The following is a 16,450-nucleotide window of genomic DNA, read 5'->3' as shown; positions in this document are numbered from 1 at the left end:
TTTAGATTATAATTAATGTTAATTTACTACGACATAAAGTTGGTAATACATCAATATCTATATCTACAATAATGTAATCAATAATTGTTTAAATTTGTAAATTATTTTTTTTTGATTACAAATTGAAAAAAATATAAGATTCCATATGTTATTTTACCTATAATAATATAATAATAATAAAAAATTTACTGGGGAGACGTAAATTTATGACATAAATATACCTATTATAAAATTGAATTGTGACAATATCTCAGGCAAAACCGATATATTCCCGATTATTCCCGATATAACGTTCATTATATCGTTTAAAAATAGTGAAAATGTCAACTTTTCAAAATTTAAATTTTTTAAAAAAAAACGCAGCCGTCTTTCCCTTAAAAATATTGTCACGGTTCAATTTTATAATAGGTTAATTTACTCTAGAACCAAAATTGAGCGAGTTCTACTCAGACTACGTAAAGACGTACGTATTATCTATGGCGTACGTGCGTAAGACGGAGACAACACATGCGGATGCGACGTCCTTTTAATAAATAGTGAGAATAACTTATTTATTATTATTTATTCGTTTATTATTTATTGATTTCAAATTAATGTAGTTGTATAGGTGAAAATGCAAATAATTAGCCTCGAATACAGGTCAAATAGAAAAAAAGGTAATTTAATTTTTGAAAATTCGCCTCCCCCCTTGGCTGACTTTTGGATCCGCTACTGATATAACGATATATACTTTATTTTTGCGTGTATGAAACATAGGTACAGCCATATAACAGCTATTATAACTCAATAATTTAAAATATTATAACAGTATTTTGTCTGACGCAGAAAAACTGTACCCATAAAATGAAACGATAATAAGCGCCAAAAAATAAAATTCGTCAAGGGTGTAACAGTGGGTAGTTACTGCACTGGATTGGTGCGGTTATTAGTATGAAAATATTGTCTTATTTGTACATAATTATTACTATTTGGTCTTACTACATGACGAAAAAAGTTATTTTGGTTACGGCCCAATGGTAACGTCAAACACGTACCTAATGATTGATCATCTAACATCACGTGCGATTACTTTAATTTTTCTACTTTTAATACAAAATGCAATAAGTGAATAATAAAACGAATAATTTAAAAGTATAGCGTATTGTTAAATTAATAGGTACATTCATAAATCGGCTCGATATTTAAAAATCAGTTTCAAACCGTATATTTTATATATTTTTTTATACGTTGCAGTCTCTCAGAAGTTATTTTGATTTAGTGTTTATAACATATTTATAAATGCTTTAGTTAGTTGCAAGGATACCAAAATATATTCCAAACTTTATGTTTGCTATTTATCATTATTTTAGTTTATATTTCACTGTAATTCAGTTTTCCGTCAAGATACCTAGGTACATATAAATTATATATTTTGTGTTCTACGAGATTTGTAGAATAGTATGTTCAGCGTCATTAGTTTTCGATTTTACTTAATCGTTTTTACGATATACTATATGCACATTACAGTGGGGAGAACGATTAGTTTGGTTACTATCCAAGAAGGCCAAAATGTAAGTATATTGTAGGTACCTACATCTATTTACATTTTACTGCATATAATTTTATTAAATCTTAACTGTCGACTATGATATCAACTCGTCATTAAAACGACCAGAGTTAAATAAGTTGGGCACAATAATCATAGATAATAAAGATAATTTTTATTTTAACGACAATATTAACATTAAATAAAATTGTTGTTACCTACTTGTTATTGTCATTAGCCAGATACTCTGGTTTGTTTTCTTGTTATACAACCGCCATATGTCGCGTAAAACATTTATCAATAATCCGACTATCAGCTGTTCGTTGCGACGTTGTATATATAATATCGTAACGATCCTTTCTTTTGAACGTTATTAAAAATAATTAATATAATATTGGTCAAATTTGTTGGGGAGGGCTTTAGCCCTTCCAAGGGCAGACATGAACGAATTTTTGGGAGGCTATGATTCAAGCTGGGGGGATAATCACTAATCCCCCCCCCAAGCCTCCCGCTAACTACGCCTTTGAAGTTTTAGTTAACGATTGACAAGCGCTTATGTTTTAAATTTATTATAATATTATTATGATTTGAGATTTTCGAAAGTAAGATTTAATGGTAGGGCATTACTGCACTAGGGCTATACCAAACAATAGTATGTATAATATAATATGTGCCTACCTCATTTGACTCCTTTTTAGACGAAGTTATTAATGCTCGTTCATATGTAGCTGTACAGCATTCCATCACAAGTAAAAAAAAAAAAAGAACTAACATTTTTTTATTTCAAGTTTGACACGATCACCTCTACGAGTCTTATGCCCGTCACACCACCGTGTTTTGCGTGCACGACGCTAACAGCACAACCACCAAATGCAATTTGTTCTGATATGGCCGTTACATTCAAATACGCATGTACAGATGACACGTGCCATACGACAAACCCGTGTACAACTCCAAAGCCCGACTGCAAGAGAAATAAGCCTAAAAAACCGTGTTGTATTAAACATATGGAAGAAGAGTACAGAAAACGTAAGTAACAGTATTGATAACACTATAATAGTATAGTACCTACTGGCATAGGCGTCCATAGGGGGGGGGTCAAGCTGAGGCGTTTGTCTGACTTTTCAAAAATATTTTTAAATTGAATGTTTTAAGATAAATTACTATTTACTACGTAACAAATCCTAACATTGGCCTCTTCTAGAAAAATGTCTTCAGGCGCCTATGAGCCTATGCGGCTATGCCTACTGGCTACCATACAGCATGTATAATACCTAAATACTACATTATATTACACAATGAAATAGCAAAATTATTTATGATTATATTTTTGTGAAGTCTACGTACGTTTTTTAGTTAAAAAATAAAACATTCTCCCTTCCTTTTGCGTGAAGATGAGAATTATACTCACGAGAGTCGTTGTATAACTATAACTGCTGCAAATATCTTAAATCTAATCTGACTTCCTGCAGGCCTTATGCAAATTTAGGAAGTGTCTGCGTTTAAAGTTTTGAATCGGATAGCGACTGCAGTCTATATTGCAAACCGCAATCGGATTAATCTATTTTCAGATTGTAAAAATATTGATCTCCTATAAACATAATTGATAGGTACTTAAAGGAATATCTTGTAATGTTGATTAATTACAAAAACAAATAAGTATTAACATTTTTTTTTTTTACTTAAGTTTTCTTTTTTGACGGCATATCGCTAAAAGTATGTCACACAGGCAATTTTGTATCATAACAAAACGCTTAATGTAAATACTAAATAATGATAACACTGATAACTCTTCGAGAGAGCGCTATAAATCTTGATCCTTGTATTATTAACATTTGCGTGACACGTACTCATAAAGTGTTGTCACCGCCATAATTGTTAATTGAGTGATGTATCATAAAAATGGATTACTACGATAAGCTGTCATACTAATTTATTTTATTTAACACACATAATATGTTTAAAACGATAAATATTTTCACAGGAAAGCTCAAAACGTCAAAGAAAAACAAGAAAAATAAAACCATGAAAAAATACGGTTTCATATTATAAATATCTTTTTTTTATTTATATAGGCACTTTATATTTACCTATATTCTCTTTAATTGTATATTAAACCTATTGATAATTAATAAAATATTAAATTTGTTATGGACCATGGTCTTCGTTTTTTTTTGTGTACCTAATTAATGATTTCTATATTTTAAACAGTTCCCGCAGTTCCGCAGGCCGATGTTTTTGTGAGTCCTACAAACTTTCAACAAAATTTACCATACATTATTAAAAATCAAGAATAATAAGGATTTTTAAGAACTATAATGTCTTTTTCATTTTAATATTTATATAGTTCTCTCATTTTCTATCTACAATCATGTATTTTAATTATAACATAATATGTAAACTACCTTAGGTATTAGGTCAGAGGTATCTATATTATCATATCAATATAATATAGGTATCATCATGAACCAACTATTATTCACATTGTTTTATGGTAAGACTGTATATTATTTTACTCAAAAGTTAAGTAACACTAATTACTAATATATCTACTATACATGTTATAAACATTTACATAATATAATATTTTAAATATTAATAATGTAATATAATATGCAATGTTTTCGGAAAAAAAAATAAACTTACCGTAATAACTGTAATAGTAAAATAAATTATTTTAATAGGTAGCAATATCTAATATTATGAAATATACATAGAGCTCATAGTGGAGTAAGCTGACTTTCTTCGTTCAGGATTTTTCGTAAACCTACAATAATTAATCATCGAATTTAAATTTAACATATCTATTGACTATTACACTATTACAGTGCTTTATTCAACATCCACTGACTTTTATATATAGCAGAGTGGATACTCACTATAGTTCACTTTTTTATAGCAGATATTAAATAATATCACTATCACAAAAACAATGAGTAGTTATTATAATTTTCATATTGCATTGTGTTTTATTTAATCATAAAAAACTAAATACCCGAACTCACACGAATGAAACGCAATAATATGCATTCTCTATTTTGAAGTAAATTAAATATATTAATTAATATAACTTAAAAACATTTGGAAGCGGTCATTTTATCTTAGAATATCATAATTAATGTTATTATATTATAATAAAATGTTTAATAATAATTGTAACATAATTGTAATTATACAATATAATATCTACTTTATAATAAATTATACATACGATTCAATATTTGTAATAATTGTGTAAAATATTTTGGAAGACTCGTTTTCAATCAAAAAGCTTTATGTTAACATTGGAAGACATATTTTTCAATAATATCACAAAATTATAAAAAAATGCTCACTCTTTCTACAGACGTATAATAGTTACATAATACAACGTGGAACTTATTTAGTTTCGGCCAACACCTGGCGAAGTCTGTCGAGGAACATGTGAGCATGATGTGGTTGAAAGATCAACGCCGGTCGCATTCTGATACCCACAACTCCACATCCTCCGGATTGGACTCCTGATTTAAGCATAAAAACAACATAATAATTACAGTCATAGTAAATACAGTCTATAATATCATAAAATTGATATAACATGTACATTTTATATGCTACACCATTATGTACACAATACTATGAATCTATAAATCATGAGTGTCCATGGGGGGAGGCAAGATAGGCCACTTGTCCCCTCCTGGGAAAAAAATATTTTAAACTTTTAGTTCAATAAATATAACATACTTAAATTTATTTGTTAAAATAACATTAAATCTTTATTATCTTACATTTGAGAATTTTTTTATTTTGACCCCCCCCCCTCCAAAATTGTACCTATGGGCGCCCATGCTATAAATTATTTTTATTTAATATCATATATTCAGATATTCTAAAATGCTTATTTTTAAAATCTTCAATAAATAAATGTTAAAATTTCCGACAACTAAAAAGTGATAATAGGTACCTATTACACAGCTATTCAATAAAGTCTTAAAATTTATTTTATTAAGAAATTATTATTATATTTATATTAAAAGTATACTAAACAGTAAACATGGTCGATAAATTTTAGCTTTAAATTATTACTTACTGCTATATTTTATTTTTTCAATGTGATAAAAATAAATAACTATTAGGTAATCCAATTATTCAATAAAATAAAAATTATCAACTTGAATAGGTATTTATATTAATATTGTGAGATGTAAAATATTAACGATTGATGAGTGATGTTCATTTTGAATACAACTTTAGTGTTTATGTTATAATCATGTCTGATTCTCAAGAGGCAATTAACACGTATTTAATGTATTTATTTAAATACCTGTATAATGATAATAATAATAATAATAATATATTAGGTATTTTGTTAATAATATTAACTACAAATTAACAAAAAAAACTGTAGATAATGCGTACAAATTTAAAAGAGAAAATTATTATTCGTACCTATGTAATAAATATTTGACAATATTACATTGTAATATGTTAATATACCTATAACCAGTATACTCATTAGTCATTATTTTAAAATAACGTTTAAATAGTTTTTGTACAAAATAATGTACACTTGTTTGTTTTTGAATAATACTATATAAGTTACATAAACAATTTAACCAATTCAATGTAAAGCTTAAATGATTAAAATGTTATCAAATAGATATATAAAAATATAGTAGTAGGTACCTACATCATATAGTGAAGTATTATGTTCTCGACGTTAAGTGTTTACTAACGTATGATATACCTATTTATAATGACTTGTTTAGATAATACAAGCAACATATTTAATATTATAGAAGAATACTATTGAATATTATAAAGTATAGAGTATAGACAGTTATTAACATTATAATATATTATATGTGTAAAATGAAGAAAAATATTATAACATAGATCATATTTATAGATATAATATATGCTTTAGAATGTAAGTTATACTATCATAGGTATGGTTCAAGAAAATGATGAACTTTTAAAAAAAATCAGCCCGGTAATACCATTTTACCTGCAGCCTTAAAATATTTGTTTAGATATATATTCAGTGATTTTTTTTTTAAAGAGAGGTAGGTTTTAATATATTCTTATTTTTAAGTTTTTTAGAACATGTCGCCTTCAAATTAGTAATTACTAAGCAAAATAATAACTCATATTTTGTACCTACCTACTTAATTAAAGCAGTGTAAAATATTAAATTAAAAAAAAAGATAGAAAATGGAAAACATAGAAAATGGATTCTATTTATAGTGTAACAATATTTTTGAATTTTAAAAAAATTATAATACGAAAAGTAAAAGACGCATTAAAGTCGCCATAAAATATATACAAAATATACACTATTAATTCGTGTACAATATTATTATAATATTTACCTTTAGTTAAAAGTCTATTGACAATATCTTCTCGGAGTTTGGTATCAGCAGCGTCGAACGTTATGAATGTACCACGACCTCTGGTAGAGTTTATCAGAGCTGGAAACTCGGCTTCCAACTCTCTGAGTCCAGACATAAGTATATCGCCGGACTTTTCGACCACTGATAATAAATTTTCCCTCTTAATCACCTTCAATATAGCATCGAGTAATACGATTTTGGTCGGATCTCCCATCCAAGTGTTGAACACACGGTACGGCATGTCGGGTCTGCAGAAAGTAGATAGGTATTTATTTTAACAAAAATAGATTGGGTAACTCTTTTACAAACAATAGTGATTTTAATTATATATTATTACAAGAATTCGCTTTTCAAGTAGTATCCACCGGTTTGCATTTTCTTGCTAAAAGTAACAATGTCTGGAGAAGTTTCTAGGTCGAAATGTTCGTGACACCACATCTTTCCGGTGGGGCCACCGCCCGTCTGCACCTCGTCGATTAGAAAACCCGCATTATACTACAGTTTACATATGAAAACGAATTTAATACAGATTACGATTTACCTATACATATTTTTTTTATTCATATCTTTTGATAATTGATAGCGTCTGTATAATTAACCGACCTTTTTGGCAATCTTCTGAAGATGCTGGAAAAAACACGGCGACGCATGGTTGTCTCCACCTTCCGACTGGATAGGTTCCACCACGATTCCGGCCACTGGATTGCCCTTTTTTTCCCACTTCTCTATCAGTTCCTCTACCTGTGAGAACAAAGTTGAACCGATCGAATCTTAAAAAAATATCTATACTTAGTTAACAAACTTTTTTGTTTTAACACGTAGAACGTTTGTACATTTATATTTTATACATTCAAAATTCGTTTGCAATTATTAAATTGTTCATACCAAAAATAAAGTTCCTTAAAAATAGTTTTAAAAATATATAATATAGATGTAATATTGTACTACTGTAGTTATGTTTATTATAGTATTGTACTATTTTTACAAACATATAAATACCTAATATTAATTACTAAAATTTTCAAGTCAGCATAATTTCCATAATTCCATATACTGCTCTTATTCTAAATCCATAATCATGAATCTATTATTCTTACTACTTACATAAAGTTAAGTAACTTAAAACTACTACCTAGTTATTCGTTTATTCAATTTGATAAAATGAAATGTTCTGAAAGACCATCCGCTAAATAATTTACAACTGCAGAAATTAAAGTTTTTATTTGAAAAGAATACTTTTTAAGTAGAAAAAACTATTTAAGAATTTGATCATTAAGTAGGTATACTTGAAAATTTCAAAAATCAAATTTTGATTAATTTCATGATCAAAGAAAAAAATGGACAAACACGCTTATAATGTATTATTTTATATAGTTAGTATATATTAATTATAACGTATATAATATTTTATTGTACTTACTTCTGCCAAGCAACGTTCGTCTTCTTGTTCATTTTCTCTGAGATTTTCATGCAACGGATACTTGTACACAGGGAATCTGGCTATTGGCCAGTCGAACGCTGGGACATCTAACTTGTGTACGTACTTGGAATGCGTGGTGGATAAGACACCCAGTGTGCGGCCGTGGAATGCGCCCTTGAAAGACAGTATGGACAACTTTGGAGCACCTGGTGGCATGTTAATCATGCATGACTCTTTTTCCAAGTCTGTAAAGTCTGAAGTGCCTCCTCTCTTGTCCCGCTGGTACTTCATGAACATATTTTTGTACGCATTTTCGTTGGAACAAGACCCACACATCATGGTCGTCAGAGAGTCCATACCTTTAGGTGCAACCTATATATATATATAATATACAATATATAATGAACACTGTCGTCATATTATAATCATAAAACATATATTATATACTATAATCAATCATCTTGGAAATCAATAAAATCATGTTATTTTTACGCGATATTTTAGTCAAACAAAACAGCGTTGGATTAATATAAAATATTCAAAAAAATAATATTAAGATTTATATTTTATAGCATATAAGCAAGTTCAACTATGACTGACATTTGCATCTCCTATGACATCAAAGTCAAGGTAAACGACTTATTTATTCATATGTTTTTAATAATAATAAAATGTAGTTTGTCTGCAAATACTCTATAAAATAATTTTTATTGTTTCCTTCAACTTTATTGTAGTTTAGTATACTATACCCAAAAAATCTACTTTACATGCAAAATATTGTTATTAAAATTATAAAGACTCAAATACTCGATCAAATATTATTTTCCCCGATAAAAATTATAACTTTTATTTTAATTACATATATTTTATATTTACCTATTTTAATTTAATTATTTATGCCTTCTCTATTGTATTTAAAATTTATTTTTGATGATTATCGATAAATGATATTATATAATAAATAATAATATCATTCATCATATTTATTAATGTTTAATTTTAATTTGTAATTTACCTTAGGAGGTTAATTTTGTATAATATTTAAAGCTGTTTAATTGTATGTTACCTATAATATTATTTCATATATTGTGTACATTACATTTTGTCAATATTGCTGGACTCTTGCTCTTCGGAGCGTTGTCAATAAATAAATAAAACCTCAATTGTTAACAATTTGCTAGGTATACCTCTATATGAGATTATATAATATATTGCAGACAAATCCAAAATTCTAGGTAAAGCTAGGTTTTACAAGTTAAATGTTAATGCTAGTATTTATTAATCGTATCCAGTAAAAGCTAAAATGTATAATTTTATTTGGAATTCTACTAAAAACGTAGTGTACCTTTATTGTATACAGCATGGGATATTATACAAATCATAGTACACTACTATACTCTGTCCGAGCAAAGAAACATATTCGGCTGCCGATCAATGCATATAATATAGGCGTAACTAAACTTAACTGCACGGCTGAAATATAATGATGACTTAGTGGAGACGATAAAGATAAACGGGTGTTACTTGACCCTAGGCCTGACGAAAACTGGTCGCCGCTGAATATTTTTCTTAACTTGAACAGACTATTTTACTTATGTTTATAAAAAACTTACACTCATCAGCGTGTTTCGTAATTTCTTGGCCAATCAGCACCTGGGAACACACCTAACGCCGGACGATTGACAACTGCTTTCTAGTACGACAAAAAATATTAAAACAATAACATTAAAACGTATTCACTGTTAATAGATTACGCGAAGTCGATAAACATCGTTATTTCAGTATTATACAAAGTGATCAATTATTTAATATTGTAATTTTAATGATTTACACTAGGTACCTACACCAATTTGAGTCTTAAAGTACATTTTTTTTGTACTTATATAATTTGAACACCTATTGTATTATTATAAATAGTTAAATAAATTACTTTATAGCAATATGAATAAATTATAAAATATACTTAGAAATACCAACTGATAATCCACATTTGCTCAGAATCATTAATTTCCGTACGTTATATGAGTATATGACTAATGTTTATCATTAAATTCAAATTTAACGTACACATTACAATGATTTTTTCAATAATGAGGTAAACTAGACACCTATATTCTCCCTTTTAAAATTATTTTTGTATCATAACTATTAAATGAAGATGATGGAAAAAAAATGTTTTTATTATTTTATTTCCCTTAAGTACCTAATCCAAATTCTGGACGAATCCAGACGCTAATCCAGGTACATTCTCAATTAGATAACGTTCATACTTTGTTCTCGTCGCATTCCAACGCTTTCAACATGTCCGGATGGTTGTAACCCAATGGCATTGATGATATTTGCGTGTATACGTCTAACATAACATTACCGTCGACGTCAACCAAGTAGTTACCCAAAGATTTGTTGTAGTCGGCGAAAAGTTGAACCGAACCGGATAGCTGAAAACATGTAATATGACATCAGTCGCGAAAGCAATAATTAACATTTATTTTCTTAAGTTCCAAGCAATCTAAATACTCTAAACAATACAGTTAAACACAATTAGGTGAAATTGTACATCATGAAGTGTAATACTATTATTTGCACTTGTTATATTTGTACTATTTCTGAAAAAAATTACGTATATATTATATATATTTATAAATTATAGGAACAACCGAATACAAGAGAGTCACGTCTGAGAAATATGTATAATTTATGAAACGATCTATCTATATCATATTTGGAATGCTCTTAAAAAATGAAATGTAATTAAAAAAAATATATATTATTATGATTTCATAACTGGTAATCTATGTCTATGTTTATTGTTTACTGTTATGTATTAAAATACTTTAATCTATATTTATTTCAATAATTTTATTAAAGTATTAGTCCAAATAATCCAATATTTTGAAATAGGGACCTACTCATCTATAAAATATTAAAATCTACTTAATGCATAATTTTTTTGTTTTATATTATAAAAATAAAATAAACCATAAAAGTTCAGACTAACAAATATATTAACTAACATCATTTTTAATAATATTTCCTACATATTTTATAGAGCCTCGTTGTCGGTTGTTTAATCAATGTACTTTATTTATTGAATTAAACAACAGTACTTCCTGCAGTCATTAAATTAATATAAATAAAAAAAAAAAACACGATCTCCAAATTACATAATATCAGTAGATGTCATATAGGAAATAATATAATATGTTAACCAAAATATCATAGATCGATAGATCTAGTTATTGTCTTACTTGAATTTGTGAAAGCTCAGCGAGAAGTTTTTTTGATTTCGGTCCAGGAATCGATGTTTCAACCGACGGTGCAGAATATTCTCCAGGACACAATGAAGATGCCATTCTCACTGAAATATAGAAATATAATAAATTATTTTAAAGAAAACAAAACTATTATGCGCTATGGCCATGTTTCCTAATAATTTAAAATTTATCTACAAGTATTACTATTAATACTACTAGAAACAAATCATTGTTTTTTCAATTATGAGTAAATATTTTTAGTATTCACAATAGGTGATGGACGATGGAAGGTTTTAATAAATATTTTAATAATAATTATAATATGTCTTAATCAGGTATTGTAATTATTGCAAGATTTTTTTTTTTTTTTACTGTATCTTTTGATTCGGGAACTATTTAACTATATTATAATTTATTATTCTATATTATGCTTAAAAGTTATTTCTCATTTCCCCGGCACAGAGACCATACTTATGAAAAAGTATACCGACCTTACATTAACAGTTAAAATGTATGTGTATAAAACGGAATTTTTATAATTTAAAGCATTGTATTGTATATACTATATAGTTTATAATAAATAACTAGGTGTATGTGTTTATATTAAAGGAGGTATTTGATGTGAATAATAATTTAGAACTGCTTAATTTAGTAAAATTTATAATAGTAAATTATTTTAGCTAATTATTATGGATAATCGAAATCTATAGTGATTAATGGTCCATGATTATTATTAATATTGAAAATTATAATATGTACCTATATCATATTTTTATATATATTTATTATTAGTCAACAAACAATAAATTTATCGATATAATATTCACCGATTATACCTATATTATATTGTTTTATTTCGGTAAATTATGTGATACTTATGTAAAACAAATATTTTGAAAAAATTCATACATCCTCTAATTACAAAATATTAGTTAATCAGGTGTTCAAAGAAAAAAGTAATATTATAGCTTCAAGTAGGTATGCATGTATACATAAATACATTATAATAACCGAGTTTGACATTAAACCCCGGAACCCAGCCATCAGCTTATGTAAATATTTTTTTGACCTTTGTTTGCCTACATTAATCTTTAAACTGAACTAGATACTAAAATATACTTACTAATAGATTACTTTTTACTTAGAAAAAAAATAAAAATAATATGATCATATCGCTTCAAACGTTTAGAACAAACGTGTATAAGTACAAATGGTACAACGTTTATAAAGCATAATACCAGTCAATAGGTACTAACGGTAATATGTATTGTTATATAACTAAAATATACCGATCAGTCATTGTGTCTATACCCATATCACCCAACAAAACAAACAAATATAAATTTTAACAAATAATAATTGATAAAATATTTTGGATATGACCATGGGCGTCTATAGGTAAAATTTTAGGGGGGGGGTCAAAATAAAAAAAATTTTCAAATGTAAGATAATAATAATAGTATGGTAATATTTATTGAGCTACAAGTTCATATTTTTTGTCCAGGGCAAATGCTCTATCTTGCCCTCCCCAATGCGCACCCATGGATATGATGTATTATGTAACTAATATAATATTCATATACTGAGATAAATATTGCTGTATACGAAATTATTATATTATTGTAACTTGTAACATTTTGTCCGATTATCCAGTCCACAGGTGTTATTTGATATATAAACTTGATTTTGTAAGAATAATTTATAGCTAATTCGTTGAATCATCGATTTTTTTTTACAAAGTATTTTCATAAAACGGTTACAATAAAAGAAAGAAATATATATATTAATATATAACATATTTATATGATAGGCATTTATGCCACCACGCGTTCCAAAATTAATCAGTTAATCTGATGATCCAATCGGACGTTTAATATATAGTAAAAATCTCATAACCTATAGGTGATTACTTATAGCCATGTATAAAATCCATTACCTATGATGAATGTTAATCAATGTGTCAGAAGTTATAAAGTCGTATGTGGGTATATTTTAGCCACACTAATTTCATTATATTAACGCTATACACAAAATTACAATATTATAGGTAGGTAGGTACCTAAACAGTGACGTAGTTATGGGGGATGTGGAGATAGATCCCCCCAGAGCCTTTTTTTTTTTAATGTTTAATGCATTGACATATTGAGCCCCCCACTATATGTTTAACCAATAAATATTATATTCCCCTCCAGAACAAAATCATAACTACGCCACTGTACCTAAATAACAATTGTCAAATTGATGTCATCAATAATTACATTTTTATGTCTAAACCACGGACTAAGATAGAATGAATTGGTAATGGTAGGGACGGCGAGGTGATGGGCTCTGATCCCCAAATAATTCTGCCCCGCTACACTGCACAGCCATCACAAGTACCTACACTCTGTTCAACGCTATCTAACCTAATGTAGTGTACTCTGGTACCTTGTCTAGAGAAACATTTATGTCACACTGATATAACATTCGATATCAGTCCAGTCTATCTTAGTCCGTGGTCTAAACTCTAATAATGAATAATAAAGTTCTCGCGCGTGTTAATAAGGTACGCATTTTAGTAAAATACTACAATGAGTATAGTGTTTAGGAACCCAAATATAACTTAAATTAAGTGCCTACCTAGATACACAAGGTTAGGTTACAAAATTTATTATTTAAAAATCTATTAATTTTTTATCATTGTCATTTATAAGTTTATTATACTTTTCTGAATAACTAATATACATTTTTAATTGCATAATATTCTGTTGTAGAATATTTTTTGAAGTATTTATTACATGAAAATCAAAAATCAGACAAGTTGCTAATAAGTTATAAATTAATAAGTATTTAAAACTTAGGCTTAATGGTTGAGCTGAGTGGTGGGGTAGGGGTGTACGCATACCTCGCCAAATGTTGGTCTACTATACAGTCTATTCCGCTTACCATTATTTCAAATGCTTATTTTAAGTTATAACTCATAAAATCGTCCAAATTTTGATTTAAATTTATCAAAAAGTATTCTTGATCAGAAAATGAAATTAAAAATGTATGTTGTCAGTTAAAGAATTCAAAACTAATTAAATTATAAACTTTAAAAATTAACAAATTTTGAAAGAATAAGTTGTTTCATAAAAAAATTATCCAATATAAACGTATTATACACACTCGCATCTATTTTCGACCAACATGAGGATATTTTTCTGCTATAAGTGCCTGCAGACACTGGGTATCTACTATAGTTTTCTATTTACCATTAAATAATCTACATTATAATAGTATTTATATAATATTCATTATGCACTATTATATAACTGTAGAAAAATAATAAGTGTATTATTATTTATTAGGTAGTTCTAATTGCAATATACCTATTAAATTAGTATTTTATAAATTCATAATTCACTCTAAAATTAAAATTTCTTAAAAAATGACGGAAAACACAGATAACGTACTTATACTTTTAATGTTAATCAGAATTGAAATAATATAGGTCAACTCACTGTAACACTCTATAGTTAACCATAAAAAGTTATTTTACTAAATCTACGATTGTACTAATGTCCTCACTCCTCATTATATAAACATAGACAACATTAATGCATTTGCGAAAATATTTAAATATTTGGGGGGAAGAAGAAGCTTAGGTCCACATCGGAGTCGTTTAAGTATTTTTGTTATAAGTTATGAACTTATAACAAAACCTCAAAACAATTGTTGTAAATGTGTAAAATCTTTAGACCCGTCTGCTTATAGCCTCCCGGTATTTGCACCAATGCACGTAATATGAGATGTTCTCATATTTAATATTATTTCTATTAGAATCGGAAACATACCTATGACAATAAATATTAAATACAATTAAGTCGGATATTTATTACCGACACTATTTAATATAACCATTGCCGGATTTAGAAAATTTTCCGCCCCTACTCCAAAAAAAAAAAGGAAAAAAATATAGTAAATATTTATAAGATTTTTATTTTCATTTCTTACAAAATGTTCCGCCCAGACCCGGGCCTAGGCATAATCCGACACTGAATATAACTACACCTACAATTTATACAGGTATCAATATTATTGAACTGCCTACTGGTTAACTACTAAATCTTACAGCCTCGCAAATTATATAAAATACATTTTCAAATACTGCTGCAAGAACTAACGTGAATCGCCAATTCATATATTATAATATTATAGTGACGTAAAGTCGTGAAACTTACTTGCAGGTGTGCCGACAAAATGTTTGGCCGCCGTCGCCGCTGGACGAGCCACGTCTTGGAATCTATACATGGCTGAGTGAAGTTTTCGATATTATATACTGCTAAATTAATTATGTTATATTGTTATAATGAAGCGTTCGTACGCCTCTAGCGAATTTTGAGTTTCGACGCGACGGCGTATGACTTCGACTTGTTACTCGGATAATGATGTCGAATCGCGATGCGGTTTTTTTTTACTATTATATTAGACAGTCAAAAGCTCCGCGTTTCTAGGTGTACGGAATAAGCCTTACCGGGGTTGCGGTATAAGAAGTTGGTATGATTTGTGGGTAGGTAATAGTCAGGTACCGTCCGGTGTACACCGCGGTGGTGGTGTTAACGGGTCGACGTCGTGAGAGTGACTGAGCGGTGCGGGCGAAAAATGTTACCGCGTTCGCGCCACCGACTGATGCGAGCAGGGCGGTGACGACGGAGACGACGACCAATGCGAGTCGCCCGATCAATAGAAAACAATATGATATATATACATATATACACGTAAAATTTAATCATTAAATGAATAATAATGTAAATCGTTGATTGTTTATAATATCGTGACATCGAGACGTCAGGAAGTAATTTTTTCAAAAGATTATCTCGATCGCGATTATCGATTTTGACGGTGCAGTAGGCACCAA

At 28.4% G+C, this 16,450-nt stretch overlaps 2 protein-coding genes and 1 long non-coding RNA gene across 3 annotated transcripts; 1 reads left to right on the top strand and 2 right to left on the bottom strand.

The window, feature by feature from the left end:
- The first annotated feature begins 1,404 nt into the window (after nt 1-1,404).
- Nucleotides 1,405-3,681, top strand: LOC114132915 (uncharacterized). Its single transcript, XM_027998523.2, has 3 exons — nt 1,405-1,550; nt 2,314-2,554; nt 3,510-3,681. Exons 1-3 carry the CDS (start codon nt 1,440-1,442, stop codon nt 3,575-3,577), a joined length of 420 nt encoding a protein of 139 aa, XP_027854324.2. The 5' UTR covers nt 1,405-1,439; the 3' UTR covers nt 3,578-3,681.
- Nucleotides 1,679-2,928, bottom strand: LOC114132917 (uncharacterized). Its single transcript, XR_007603607.1, has 2 exons — nt 2,204-2,928; nt 1,679-1,885 (listed from the first exon to the last, which is right to left on the bottom strand). It is a non-coding gene; the product is annotated as an uncharacterized LOC114132917 (long non-coding RNA).
- A 959-nt stretch (nt 3,682-4,640) lies between the features above and the next one.
- On the bottom strand, nt 4,641-16,199 carry LOC114132913 (4-aminobutyrate aminotransferase, mitochondrial). Its single transcript, XM_050198839.1, is given in 10 exon segments — nt 4,641-5,025; nt 6,877-7,145; nt 7,235-7,392; nt 7,501-7,638; nt 8,318-8,689; nt 9,931-9,956; nt 9,959-10,010; nt 10,588-10,755; nt 11,566-11,675; nt 15,774-16,199. Coding segments are annotated over 10 exon segments (1,485 nt in total). The 5' UTR covers nt 15,844-16,199; the 3' UTR covers nt 4,641-4,903.
- Between the last annotated feature and the right edge of the window lie 251 nt (nt 16,200-16,450).

The sequence above is a fragment of the Aphis gossypii genome, chromosome 1 (assembly GCF_020184175.1).
Source record: "Aphis gossypii isolate Hap1 chromosome 1, ASM2018417v2, whole genome shotgun sequence".
In the NCBI taxonomy this organism is placed as follows: Eukaryota; Metazoa; Arthropoda; class Insecta; order Hemiptera; family Aphididae; genus Aphis; species Aphis gossypii.
The sequence above is the reverse complement of the archived record's forward strand: the minus strand, read 5'-3'. Positions and strand labels throughout refer to the sequence as shown.